Source organism: Hippoglossus stenolepis, chromosome 8 (assembly GCF_022539355.2).
Source record: "Hippoglossus stenolepis isolate QCI-W04-F060 chromosome 8, HSTE1.2, whole genome shotgun sequence".
Lineage (NCBI taxonomy): Eukaryota > Metazoa > Chordata > Actinopteri > Pleuronectiformes > Pleuronectidae > Hippoglossus > Hippoglossus stenolepis.
In genome coordinates this window covers 24040607-24054527 of record NC_061490.1, presented here as the reverse complement: position 1 = coordinate 24054527, position 13921 = coordinate 24040607, and the positions used below count along the sequence as shown (strand labels likewise).

At 42.5% G+C, this 13921-nt stretch overlaps 1 protein-coding gene across 1 annotated transcript in view; it reads left to right on the top strand.

Annotated features, from left to right (window-relative positions):
- The first annotated feature begins 435 nt into the window (after positions 1-435).
- The window catches only part of nek10 (NIMA-related kinase 10), a 69918-nt gene continuing 56432 nt past the window's right edge, over positions 436-13921 (top strand). The window contains exons 1-33 of the mRNA XM_047340778.1: positions 436-533; positions 649-709; positions 836-972; positions 1258-1353; positions 1435-1519; positions 1607-1648; positions 1759-1837; positions 1919-1986; positions 2390-2469; positions 2547-2633; positions 2844-3068; positions 3883-4001; positions 4446-4507; positions 4597-4668; positions 4772-4836; positions 5003-5105; positions 5259-5387; positions 5512-5649; positions 5763-5808; positions 5896-6017; positions 6161-6263; positions 6357-6432; positions 7116-7245; positions 7335-7405; positions 8040-8247; positions 8367-8454; positions 8565-8639; positions 8909-8954; positions 9145-9182; positions 9359-9459; positions 9605-9715; positions 13614-13719; positions 13845-13888. Of these exons, the coding sequence (XP_047196734.1) occupies positions 454-533; positions 649-709; positions 836-972; positions 1258-1353; positions 1435-1519; positions 1607-1648; positions 1759-1837; positions 1919-1986; positions 2390-2469; positions 2547-2633; positions 2844-3068; positions 3883-4001; positions 4446-4507; positions 4597-4668; positions 4772-4836; positions 5003-5105; positions 5259-5387; positions 5512-5649; positions 5763-5808; positions 5896-6017; positions 6161-6263; positions 6357-6432; positions 7116-7245; positions 7335-7405; positions 8040-8247; positions 8367-8454; positions 8565-8639; positions 8909-8954; positions 9145-9182; positions 9359-9459; positions 9605-9715; positions 13614-13719; positions 13845-13888 (3093 nt within the window). The 5' untranslated portion in view covers positions 436-453. The remainder of the gene's footprint in view (positions 534-648; positions 710-835; positions 973-1257; positions 1354-1434; positions 1520-1606; positions 1649-1758; positions 1838-1918; positions 1987-2389; positions 2470-2546; positions 2634-2843; positions 3069-3882; positions 4002-4445; positions 4508-4596; positions 4669-4771; positions 4837-5002; positions 5106-5258; positions 5388-5511; positions 5650-5762; positions 5809-5895; positions 6018-6160; positions 6264-6356; positions 6433-7115; positions 7246-7334; positions 7406-8039; positions 8248-8366; positions 8455-8564; positions 8640-8908; positions 8955-9144; positions 9183-9358; positions 9460-9604; positions 9716-13613; positions 13720-13844; positions 13889-13921) is intronic.

Genomic DNA, 13921 nt, shown 5'->3' with positions numbered 1-13921 from the left:
CATAAATATCTGTCCCTTAAATATGGCAGATTTTTTTGTATCAAGATCCACTGATCATTAATGCGGAATACAGTGAACATTTTGAAAAATTCCCCATCTGACAATGTTATAGAAACAGAAAAATAATTCCTGGATCTGTCCTCTAATCTGGATCTGCAGCAATATTTCTTCTCGGACCCGAACTGCATCCACCAGGTTTGGTTGTTTTTGTGCAATCTTCCTCACAAACAAACAAACAAACATGCAAACAAGGGGGCAGGGGTGAAAACATAACCTCTTTGGTGGAGGTGACAAAGAAACAAACAATTAATCAATTAATTAAACAAAATACAGAGCTTTAACCTCCTTGGTGGAGATGATCATACACATCATTCTGCATAATGAATACTTTTGGTAATTATATATTTCTGCTGCCCAACTTGAACCACAGGTTTCTAATGGAAACAAAGGGGGATGCAGAAAATGTCCAACTCAGTTAAAAAAGTGAGACAAGGAGAAAAGTTGCCCCTGAAATCCACAGGAATCCACAGCAAGTAAGCTGCTTCATTTCCCCCTCAAAGCCAGTTACTAGTCTGTAACACAAGACAATTTAAAGTTAGTTTCCCTCCTATGACCAAAAGCAAATCACCTGATAAGCCTTGTTTCCAGGGAATCTCATGATGTCAGGAGGCTTCAGTTCCTGCTTGCCAAAACCGGCCCCAGACAAGAGGTGAACAACAACAAGTGACGCCATTCTGAGGCAGTGTGTGTCTAGACATTTTGATAACGACACAAACCGGCTCATATTTCTTCAGGTTTGTTTATATATCGTAGTATGAGACTCCCCATGTTGCAGGTGGCAGCGTTGAGTCACGGTAAAGCACGCGGCAGTGGAGCCGGCAGATCACAAGGCCTGCATCCTCAGAAAGACGCCACCAGACAACGGAGTGAGAGCGACATCAGCAGTGAAGCCTCTGAACTGGAGAAATTCAGGTTGATCATCACAAGTATATTTATAATCTTCAGATCTTAAGACCCACATGTATATCAGCTGAAAGTCAAAGCACACAAACACACAACAGCCACAGCAAATTAACCCTTTCCCAGAAAGTAATGTTAACCCTTCAATTTCATTTCATTTCTTTAGTTTTAAAGCCCCAAAAATCCCTGTTGGTTGGATTCTAGTGAAGGGTGTCACACTCACTGAAGCTGAATGTTTAGATTCAGGTCCAATCTGTTCTTCATTTGTACCTGATCATTGATATATTCACTTTCCAGTAAAACATACAGAGACCAGAGAAGCTTCAGTAGCCACCCACTGCATAAACTCTTTTCCAACATCCTCGTGTCTTTGGTCGAGAACCGACTCTGCAGGTAAAATCTCCTCGTAAATAACAAGTCTGCCATTGAAACACACAGAGCTTAAGTTACTAACAATAGCTTCTCATTCTGCAGTGAATGGATTGACCATGCAGCACCTGAATCAGTCCTCAGGGTCCTCATCTGCCTCAGATTATTAACCAGAGATCCTCACCACCAGGTTTAACTGCTGCTGTTTTATATTTTATACTAGTGCAACAAAAGAGTCAAAACAGTAACAGTCTCTTCTAAATGCTTCTCCCTTTAGAAAATCCTCCATCAGCTCCAGGGCATCAGTTTACTCGCCAGGGTAAAGTTTCTCCTGGGTTTTTTCCCCCGTGTCTTAACAGGGTGTATTTTGTGATTTATCCACATATACTGTGTCACATGTCATCCTCCGTATCCTCTTCTCTCTTTCAGTACATGGAGTCTGTCACTGCCATCTACATATCCTGTGGTGAACAGTCATTTTCCACACAGACACTGGTCACAATGACCTGTGAGTAATCTGAAGAATATCACACGACAACACAGATAAGTTGAGTCTTGTGCACATCCTTATCAACGCTCTGCTCCACAGACATCTTTAAGAAGCTGTCCGCCATTGAAAATCAAAGGGCCTGGGTCATCAAGAGCGGCGCTCACAAGGTAAACGACAAGTTGTGATGAGGTTTATTTGGTTGAATGTGCTGTTTGTTTTCAATGCATTTTAATACGTGAGATAAACTACAGGACACATTGTATTTTACTGGCATCCTGTTCATCCACCGCATCTAGTTCATAGAATAAACTCGAGAAATTGTCAGTATTATTACTTCCATCTGATACATGATTTGTAGGCGATAGGGAACATTATTGCTTCCTGTGTGCAGATATTGGCAAAATTGAGTTGTTATATAATCTTGTGAGATGGATGACAATGTAAAAATCAATCTATTCCTGTAGTACGAAGGTCAGCGAAGGCTTCTGCACTTTGAGTTTGTATCATCACAGATTCTTCTACATTTTCTCTTTGTGTAACCGAGACTCTAATGACGTTAACTGTTTTCAGACCCTGGTGAAGCTCCTCTCCACAACAGACAGCAGCGTGCTGCTGGGAGCTCTGCTGGCTCTCACCGCTTTGGCCGAGAGGTAAACACACACATTTCATTTACTGCGTTAAATACACCTATGATTTAAACTATTGACAAACATTTTGTTTTCTGCAGCCCAGAATGCAAAGAGGAGGTTGGGGAGCCACCGATAGTTGAGAATCTACTTGTAATCCTGCAGGAATATGACCTGCTGTCAAAGAGGTTAGAAGTCACTTATTTGTTAATAGTATTGTCTTAAAGATAAAATGTTGTGTGTAAGTTTTTATAGGGGAATTTAAGAAATAATACTGGGGTTTGGAGACAAGGTCAAAATTCAAACACCATTGTTCCTGAAAAATCACTTATGATGTTATTGCCATAAATGACCATTTATCATACAAAATACTTGGTTAATCCTGATATTTCCTCCAGGACAGGTGCCGAGCTGCTGAGGCTCCTGTCCCCTGTGCAGCAGGTGAGGGACCAGGTGAGGGAGCTGGAGGGGCTGCCTGTGCTGCTGAGCCTGCTGCACGGGCAGAACCTGAAGCTGCTGTGGAGCCTCGCCTGGGTCCTGGTCCAGCTCTGCGAGGACCAAACCACCCGAACGGAGATCCGGAGCTGGGGAGGGGTGCAGCAGCTGCTCTGGCTGCTGAACAGGTTGTTGAGACTCAGCTGAAGCAGTGTTTCTGAGTTTTATGTTACATCTTCCCTTTACAGTCCCCTCGAGGAAACCTTTCACTTTTAGGAATATTAACCATCCCGTCCATATTGAAGTGATATGTGATCTTTAAGGGTCGTGATGTGGTTCTATGGTTCCACAAAGTTGGGGACTCACAGGAAACCAGTTTAAAGATAATTATCATAATCAAACCAACACTTTTCTTCCGTAATATGGATCAATCATGAAAACAATGTGTCCTACATTTCCCACAATGCAGAGTCTTCATTGTGTAATCACAGCGACATCAGCCTGGGCCTGTGAAAAAATGTACGGCAGAAAACCTGGATTACAAACTGGGGCGTGGAATTTGATAAACCTGGATGTTTATCAAACAGGGAGTGTCTAAGGCAAAAATGCAGTTGGTTGCATGAAGGGTAATGTAGTCATTTTAGAGCATGACCCATTTTACAGTCATATCTCAGGCACGACAACATTAATTCTCTATATTCTTCTTTTAAAGATCTGACTCTTTTTTCTCGACAAACTTTGATGGAGTAACTCTTTCTAAAAAAGAGTGTTTTTTTTAAAGGGAAAAGGGTTTAAACTTTTACTGCCTTTGGAATAATACATCTTCCAGGTGTTGACCACAAGATTTCTGGCCTTTAAAAATAGTTTTATTTCTTATTTCTCAGTGTCAGAAACAAACGATTTCCACTCATCTGAAACAGTTTCAGTTCTAAGATACAGCTTAAGTGAGCTGTGTTTTAATTTACATTTTTTCATCACGGTGACATGTAAAATAACTCACAGCGACAGGCAGTGCGTCTCCGATCGCTCCTCAACTGAGACGCTCTCCAGCCCCGTAGCAGCCGCCAGAGAGGAGCTCAGCCCACAGCAGGAAGTGGACAATACCGAGGCTCTGCAGTCAGGTCAGAGGATAAAGCTACAAATTGGCAGAGGAAATGTTGAATTATTTATAGGTTTCTTTAGAGTTATGATTCATCCAGTGAAAAAAGTGCTTTTAATGATATAAAATGGAGAAAAAGCACAGAGCCATTGCACAGTGAAGAAAACCACTTCCCCCAGAAGACTCTTATCAGCAGCAGACAACGTAAACATGCTTTTCCTGAAGGATCCAGACCAATGAAACATGACTTGTTTATGAATTTGGAGGAAGTGGTTGTAAATTCTCTGTTTCTGGATTTCAAAAGATACTAAAATAAAACTACTTGTGTATAAAACTACTATTACTTTGTCATGTTTAGTACAGCTCTTCCTACAGTAAACAGTTTGGGGAGAGTTGTTATTGTTGCCGCTGTGTCTGACTTGCACATATTAAATTCATAAATGAAGTCATATCCTGTCTAATCCAGCCTGCTGTACAGCTCTGACCGAGCTCAGTCTGGATGACACATCTGCTCACCACATTGTGCAGGTAAAGGAAAGTCCCTGATACGTGCACACTCCACCTTCATATCAAATTACCATATACAAAACATTGCATCATTCATTTTCTTTTCTCAGGAAAACGGCGTTTACATTATAGCAAAGTTGATATCAGCACAAACGTCTGGAGCAAAGATCACATCATTGCAGGTAAATGGCTTGTAAATGGATGTATTAAATTACATTATGATTGAAATCAAGTTATTTTATCATTTTAAATAACATATTTGCAAACCTGTTGACTTGTTGGCAGTGCTATGCATTTCGGACCCTCCGATTTCTTTTCCGCGTGGAAAGAAACAGGCATCTGTTCAAGAGGTGATGAAGTTCATAAAAAATACTTATTTCAGAGTAAAAATAATATAATCTTTATATCATGTCATATGCAAGTACTTTAACATTAGCTTCTGTTTGATATCTGCTCTGGAAAAGAAGCTCCATCAAATGTTCTCCTTCGGCTGTTACGTAATCTTTTCTTTTTCAGACTCTTTCCCACAGACCTCTTCGAGATGTTTATTGATGTTGGCCACTGTGTGCGGGACCTCGCTGCCTATGAAGGACTGCAAACCAAGGTTTCACTCTACACTGTAAGAAAACAGCTTTGGAATTCATTCATCTGTTTGTCCAGCTGCTTTTGGGCTGTAAAATAAAAAAATAAATATTACTGCGTTTTTTTTGGTATAAATAAAACTTTTCAAACCAACAGGGAGGATTGATTACTTCATGTTTTTCTACTTCAGGAAGAGGAATTGGACAATCTGAGAGAGAGCGTCGAGGCTGTGGACCAGAATCGACCCCCCCTCAGGGTCATCAACGGTTACTCTGTACTGGACCACCTGGGCACCGGGGCGTTCGGAAGCGTCTTCAAGGTACGATGAACGTCCTCTAAACTGACAGAATCTGACTCAGCAGCTTTCTCGTGTTCAATATATATTGTTTATGGCCTCGAGCAGTCGTGCTTTAAGCGATCTCAGCCAATGTTCTCGCTGACAGGTTCGAAAGCAGAGTGGCCAGAACCTCCTGGCGCTGAAGGAGGTGAATCTGCACAACTCGGTGTTCGGCAAAGACAAGAAGTCCAGAGACAGTAACGTGGAGAAAATCATCTCTGAGCTAACGATCGTCAAAGAGCAGGCACACGTTTTCAACTTGAATCACTGACAGACAATTTAGCAACAAGCTATACGAACAAATAAGATCATATTTACTTACATTCGTGTGTATTGTTTTGTTCTTCTTTTTCCTAGATGACACACCCAAACATTGTTAAATATTACAAGACATTTCTGGAAGGTGAGGACAATTTTTACTTTTACTACATTGTGAGAAGGAACACACCAAAATAAAAGATTAAAAAATGATGGTGCCACGTTATTTCAGGTGACCGGCTGTACATTGTGATGGAGCTGATAGAGGGAGGGCCGCTGGCTGAACATTTGACCTCTCTGAAGGAGAAGCAGCAGCAGTTCACCGAAGACAGAATTTGGAATATATTCATTCAGGTAAGAGCTGCTGAGCTCGACCTTTCTAACAAAAGCCCAAAATATAAATGTAAATAATTGGCCTGAGTGGAGACTTCTCACCACAAACTCCTCTTCCTCACTTATTTATTACTAACTGGTACAACATCTGCATGCTCGGCCAGATGTGCCTGGCACTGAGGTACCTGCACAAGGAGAAGAGGATAGTCCACCGCGACCTCACGCCCAACAACATCATGCTGGGGGAGAAGGACAGAGTCACCATCAGTGAGTGTGTGATTACAGTGTAACACATCTGCATTCACGCCACTTCCTGTCTCGTCTCAATATGACACCCGTGTGGTTTTCCTGTGTCTGAAGCTGACTTCGGCCTCGCGAAACAGAAGCAGGACAACAGCAAGCTGACGTCAGTGGTCGGCACCATCCTCTACTCCTGGTGAGGAAACGGATTCTGAACATCCAGCTGCTTTCAAATTAAGACGATGGCAAAGCTGTTTATTGTTTTCAAAACCTATTAGCAACTTCAAGATGCTTTTTCAGTTCTTCTTTTGCTCTCGTGTGCTATAGAGGTTATTATTTATAAAAGTGTAGTCGGGCACGCCCCCTAAAAAAGCCAAGCAAAGCGACATTCTCTAGACGCCCTGTAAGCATTTGACCAATCACATCAGAGTAGGCCAGCTAACCAATCAGAGCAGACTGGGCTTCGTTGGGTGGGGGGGGCTTAAAGAGACAGGCCCTAAGACCATGTGTTTCAGACAGAGGCTGAAGAGAGGAGCTGCAGCAATTGACAGGATGAGGAAAGTCACGTGTTTTCTGAACAATAAGAGCATGTAAAGATTTTCAAGTAAAAACACAAATTGAAATGATCTAGTAAATATTACATTGCATGAAGTTTGAGTTGTACACGTTGAGACTGAGGACATTTTTTGGGAAAATAAGGAAGGAAATGTTTTCATGGTTTCACTCTTTTTTTAAAAAGTATTTTTATTCCACGTGTTTTTCTTTCTCGCCAAAAGCTTCAACTAAACCACCGGCGGTTCAGTCAGAAGAATTACAAACAGACTTAGCATCAGGTACGGTTTTGTGTAAATTCACAGATGTTTATGTTTTGTGTGTTAGTCCAGAGGTGGTGAAGAATGAGCCTTACGGAGAGAAAGCTGATATCTGGGCGTTGGGCTGTATCCTCTACCAGATGGCCACTTTACATCCTCCGTTCTACAGCAGTAACATGCTGTCGCTGGCCAACAAGGCAACACACACACAGACACACAAACACTTGACAATATTTCTTTGTCTATCGTCAGTTATTGATCTTTTCCTCTTATTCCCTCCTTGTAGATTGTGGAAGCCGACTACGAGCCGGTTGAAGAAGGCTCTTTTTCTGAGAGAGTGACAGACATGATCAGATGGTGGGACTTTTATTTTGAAATTAATCATACTGACTTGTGTCAGGAACCTGCCGAGGGTGTTTTACACAAGCCCGCAAGTTTTATAGAATCCATAAAAGAAGGACTTCAGTCTAAGATATAAAAGATTTAATGACTAAATAAATTTAAATGTTATATTTCACTGACACTCATGTTGATCCGCTGGTGATTTACAAGCTTATTTCCTCTGCCAAGGAGGTAATGCTTTCAAACATTAAGCAACTGTGCATGAACCCATAAAATGTCCCAGATCCAGGATTTATTTTTAATCATTAAAAGATGGGGCATTTTTCAGCATTTGCATCAATTTCTCAGTAATGGATCCTGATGTAAAAGAACCAGACATTTTTATGCTGTTGAGATTGTACATTTTGGATAAGATCCAGATAGTAATCGTAGATCCGGGGGGAAAGAAAATGCTGAATCTGTGATTGTTTGGCCTTGGCGGAGGTACGCTCTATACTGAGTGCCATTTAAACTCAAAGAGTGATTCTACTTAACCTGATTAATTCATCCTAATAAATCATAGTTGTCATAAATTTGATCCCACTTATATTTCCATTGTTCTAAATTAAGAGCAATTTGATATCTGTTTCGTTACGGGGCGACCTATCAGGTGTCTGAGTCCAGATGCAGAGCAGCGGCCGGACGTTGTGGCCGTCAGCTCCAGGATCTGTGACCTCATCATGAAGCTGATGGACGGACTCTACACTTCCCAGAATGTTCTGGAGAGAAGAGCTGAGAGAGACAGGAAACGAGCACAGAAGTATTTTCTGGAGCGGCACACATGCAAGAGGAACTGCTGCCTCTCGAGTCTGTCGCAGGTAATGAATGGATATCGCTGAGGAAAACTTGGATGGTACCTGAACGTTTCATATCCTTTTCTGATATTATAAGATGTTTTTGGTGAAGGTGCATTAATGCTGTGCTGCACTGATTTCAGGAAACAGCCTTAATGCAAAGTGAATATCCGATTCCCCGCTCCTCTGCCACCTGCAGTTCAAACCACAGCGAGCAGATAATCTGTCCAGGTGAATCTGTTTCCTGTTTCATTCTGCTGATGTTTTAAAAAACCAACTGGGAGCATTTTAAATTCATCATCACACCAATGTTATTAATAATTATGTGTATGTGTGTTCAGAAGAGGCCTCAGATGATGATGCTGAACCGTCTGACACGAAGAACTCCACCACTTCCTCTGAGGGAAAACACTACGGTTAGTTCCCTGGAGTAATCAGAGAGTCATTTATTATTCAGCCAATGTTCACATAGAAAACATGGTATTATTTCCCCATTAAGACGTTTTGACCCTTCACTTATTTGATTGTTGGTTTTGTTTCTGAATGAAGGTCTGACAGTGGTATCCGGTATTATTTCGTGTTTCTGAACGATGTCCAAACAGATATAACTTCAACCCTTCGCTATAAATGATACTCAACTCTGTTCCCGCTGATTTGATCTTTTTTCTTTGGTTTTGACTGAAAGCAGTGACGCCCAGTTCCTGTGCTACACCCGACCAAGTTCTACATAGGTAAGTGAAAAAGCTCACATTATCTTATTCTGCACATGTGATCAATGAGGAGGAATTAAGCAGTAAATTATTTTACTTTAACCATGCATGTAAAAACGTGTCTTCTAAATAATGGCCAAGACACACACCAACATTTCTTTTCCAACACTGTTTATTGACGTCTCCTTGCTCACTGGCCTTTTCTCCTCAGTAAGGATTCGGCTGCAGCAAGAACGAGAGCAAGACCAGGTACCTTTTCAGCCTAATGCCAAAACCTAACCCTCTCTTCAATCTCTTGACTATATGAGGATATTTCACAAATAATACAACAGAAGTTAAGGCAAACGTTTTAAAAGTTTGAAAGTTATTAAATGTCTCTTATAAACAATTGTCTGTCCTGTGTTTGTTCTTGGATCCTAACACAGTGTCAGCAGGGATCTGCGTCTCCCAGAAGAAGCTTCGACAGATCGTCGATCCCAGCCAGAGGCTCCTCGTGCAGCTGCACAAAATTGTCTACATCTCTCAAGTACTGTAACGCACAGTTTTTGGTCTAGAGAAATCCTTGCGATTCAAATGATTATCTCACTCCTTGGTCCAGTAGAAATACTCAAAGTGATCTGCCTGCAAACGGGCTCTTGTGTTGGTATTAAACTGGGTTATCTCATCCCCAGCTTCCACCAGCTCCGCACCATAACATCAGACGTCGAGTCGTCGAAAGATTTAAAAAGTCTCTGTTCCACTATGGAAGCGATCCGTACAACCTAAAGGTGGAGCTGAGCAAGGTTTGTACTGTCGCCTTTCAATTCACTTGTTCATTGAGTGATGATGTGGAAATATCCAGGTGCACCTGCGTAAATTCAGTACCGTGGATCACTGAAGAGGTGAAAATAAGGAATTTCCTGTCATTGTTTTCTCACTCGCAGCTTGGCACTGCTTGAATCCAGGCTTCACTGTCTATTCCGGGTCCATAATGAGGTTTTGGTTCATAGTGAAATGTCCCAAAAACGCTTCATTCAAACTTTGCACAGCGGCTTCTTCAGTTCAGTTTGCCATGATGAGATCAGGTATTGGCAAATGCACAGGGGGACGGTAGGCCATGTGACTGAGTTGAAGAAGTGGTGTGGGGGTAGAGGGAGAAGGGTCGGAGGGGTCGGCAATGTAGGGGAGGGAGGGTTGATGGGTTCGAGTCGGGGTTGGGCTTAGGGCAAGGTTTAAGTTTAGCGCAGGGATCAGGTTTGGGGAGGGTTAAAAGGAGTGATGTCCTATCTGGGTTCAGCTGAGGTTGGTTGTTCTGGAGGTTGGTGGGAGGTATACGCAGCTCATGGAAATTAGAATTCATTTCTTTATGCTTCCTCCCAAGATCTGTGTGTTGCCTCTGCAGGTTGTGTTGAGCATTTGTTGTCTCACCCAAAGCACGTTGCTGCTCATTCAGCCTGACCTCATCGGGCTGTCTGAGCTGAAACTTTGTCTGCTCTATTTTCTGCTTCGTCAAAGCTTCCTTGAGCTCAACATGGTACTTCTCGCATGTGGCCCTTTCTTTTTCAAGAGCAGAGGAAGTTGGATTGGCTCTCTCCCGTTGTCTTTCAAGAGCAGAGAACGTTTGATGGGCTCTCTCCCTTTCTCTTTCAAGAGCAGAGAACGTTTGATTGGCTCTCTCCCTTTCTCTTTCAAGAGCAGATGCAATCAGAATGGTTCTCTCCTCCAAGATTGACCTTTGTACTGTTTCCTTATGTAGGGCATCTTCAAGTTGGGCCAGTCTTGCTGTGCTCTCTGACCGATCCTTAGCCTCAAATTTAGCCATGACGTCCTCGTTCATCTTACTCTCTGTGGCTGCTGAGGCTTTCTTTAGGTTCTCGTTTTGTTTTATTTCTCTCAATAACCTGGTTTTGTACTTCCGGAGTTCCTCTTCAAGCCTGTTGCAAGTGTCTCCGTCTTTCTTGAGGTGGTTTAGAGAAATCTCTCTCTTGTGTTGGACATCTTCAAGTTCACCTTGTAGCCTCTTTTTATCCAAAGCCAGTTGGTGATTTTTACAAGTCAGATGCATCAGCTCTTCTTTGTCCTTCTGCTGCTGGGAGAGGGCAGCTTCCAAATCCTTCTGGAGTTCATCGTTTTTGGCTTGCTCCAGTTTGAATTTCAAGGTCCACTGGTTATCTTGAGCAAGCTGTCTCGTGTGGTCATCCTCAAGTTCACCTCGTAGCCTCTTTTGCTCCAAGGCCAGTTTCTGATTCTTACGAGTCAGACGGATCAGCTCTTCTTTGTCCCTCTGCGGTTGGGAGCGGGCAGCTTCCAAATCCTTCTGGAGTTTGTAGTTTTTTGCTCGCTCCTCTTTGAGGCCTGAGGCCCACTGGTCAACTTTCTCTTGCAGCATGGAAATAATATTGCTCTTGGCTTCAGAACTGTTTTGAAGAGTTTTAGTACTGATGTGACGGGATTGGATTTCATCGTCTTGTTCATGAAATTTCCGTTTCATCTTAAAAAGTTTCTCATATACCTGTTTGAGTTCCTTAATTGATTTCTGTCCTTGATAGATGACCTCACTATTCCCCTTCAGCTCAGCTTTGAATTTCTTGATCAGCCCATCTTTCTCTTTGAGATCAGCTGTCATTTTGCTCATTTGCTTTTGAAGCTTTGCATATCCATGCTGGTGGTCTTTCTCTGATCGCCTAAGATGAGCTATTTGATCTTTTTCAACTTGCTCCTTCTTCAAAGCTTTTGAAAGAGCGTGGTTCTCTTTCGCTTTGTCCTCCGGGCTTCTTTCATTTCAGTTTGAACTCTTGTTATTCTCAATTCCTTTTCAAGAGCAGCTTTGGCCTCTTTGTCCTTTTGGAGGTCGCTGTGCAGACCATCACAAGAACTTGATTCTTCAAACTGTGAAACATAGAACAATTATTGGTTTGTTGTTCATTCATTTATTCGCCTATTGACATGTTGTTTTTTACTCATATGCTTATGTAGCCAAACAAAATTAATTATTCATTTATAATAATTAATTAATTATAAAAATGCAGTCAGCGTTACTGAAAGCGAGTCAATAATAGTTAAAATATTAGATGTTACACAAGATGTAATTATTATTACAATTATTTTGTGTATATGTGGTGTGTACCTATATACACACTTACCTCCTCATAATTGGGGGTGTAGCACTCCTCCTCAATCTCCTTCTCTATTACTTCCTGGATCTCCTCCTGGATCTCCTCCTCTATCTCCTCCTGCATCCCGTCCTTTTTCTCCTCCTCTATCTGCTGGGGGGTGGAGCACTCATTCTCCTCCTCAACCTCACACAGAAAGTCCAGGTCCTCCACGAAAAAAACGTTCCTCGTCTCCATCACTGTCAATTTCTTTAGCTTTTAAAAAAGAAAAACTTGACTTGCCAATGGTTGAATTCGCTTTGATAAAACTTTGTATCCACCAACCAAATGTATTGTGACCATTCTTCTTCTGTTCTTTGTTTGGTTTGGCCAAGAGTAGCAGAGTGCTATGATGTTCTACATTAAAAGAAGAAGATGAAAGGACTGTTCCATCAAAGCACACTGTGATGTCACCAATCCAAATTTTGAACTTCTTCTCTCGCAGTTCCCACATATTTCCCTGCACACACACAAAATTTGGCTCTTGAAGAAAGAAGAAGTCCAGTAGATGGCGGTAATACACCGTAGATTGGTTGCTAACCGCCTGTCAACCAAAGGGAATAAGAACAACAAATTTTGGCTCATTCGTCAGATACAGTTCTGCTCTTTTCCTTCTATAAAAAGCCTCAAAGACTGCGAGCAGGTCCAGCAACTGAAGCAGGATGTCAGCAGTGGCCTTAAGAACATCGACCAGTCCACGTCTCCTGGCAAGCTTAAGCTCTGGTGCTTACAGTTTGGCCTGTTACCCTGACTGACTCACAGGAGTCGACATTCCCATCGCAAGAGTTGAGAACATGAAGAGAATGATCAACTCCTATATGTATGGAAACGGCATCCTCAAGTCTTGTAGAGGAGTTTAAAGGCACCAAGACAAGACTGGAGACCCTCTCAGAGTCCTGAGACACATCTATACAGGCTGTTGGACCATCACTGGCAACAGGAAGGTAATGGACTCCAAAATAAACAACTCAACAGGTAAAAGCTGCACTTGTGGGTCACCTTCAACAGGGAGGACGCACAGTAGTTTGGGCCTAGGTCAGAGTCGACCCCTGTGGAGCAAGGCAACTCCTTCAGAGCGGCAAAGATTGGTAGTCCTGGAAATCCAGCATCAGGAAGAGGGAGTAAGATGTGCAAAGGTTGTCACTCAAGCAAAACAGCGTCAGTGGATGAAACGGGAGAGCATATAGAAAAAGGAGGATCAGCTGGAAGGACCTGTGGGGAATGGAAGCAAGCAGGATTAGTTTCCTGCTTAGAGCAACCTATGATGTCCTTCTCCCCCCAAAAACCTACAGCATGAAAGAAGAACCACCCTGCCCACTATGCTCACCTCCAGCTACCCTCAGGCACATCTTCACTGGTTGTAAAATAGGTCTCTCCCAAGGTAGGTATACATCAACTGGTGGGAGGCATTTCAATGAGGAAATCACCAATCCATGAATGATCAGATAAAATGTGACAGTGTTGGACTGGGTACCCAACTCCTCACCATTTTCATTTGTACCTCAACCTGTGTGAGCAAAATGAGAATCTCCCTGTTTGTTCCCTGCAGCTCCTCCAGGCCTCTACAGAGCTGATGGAATTAGGCTCAACCAGTTCAGACTGGTGGCCTCGGGTCCACCACTACACAGGAGCCCCCCTCACTGCTGACAGCACAGGTAGAGCCCCAGTCAATTTAGAACTGCAGAGGAGAGTGACCCCTGATCTCAAATATTGCAAATTCCTTTTACATGCCTACACTTTTAAATGCCTAGAAATCTTATAGTGTTTGGTCTGTTGACAGGTGATGGGAGCCTCAAAGAGGGAGTTACCTATCAGCAGATGCAGGTCATCTTCATGTCGTTCACTCATCCATTTCTT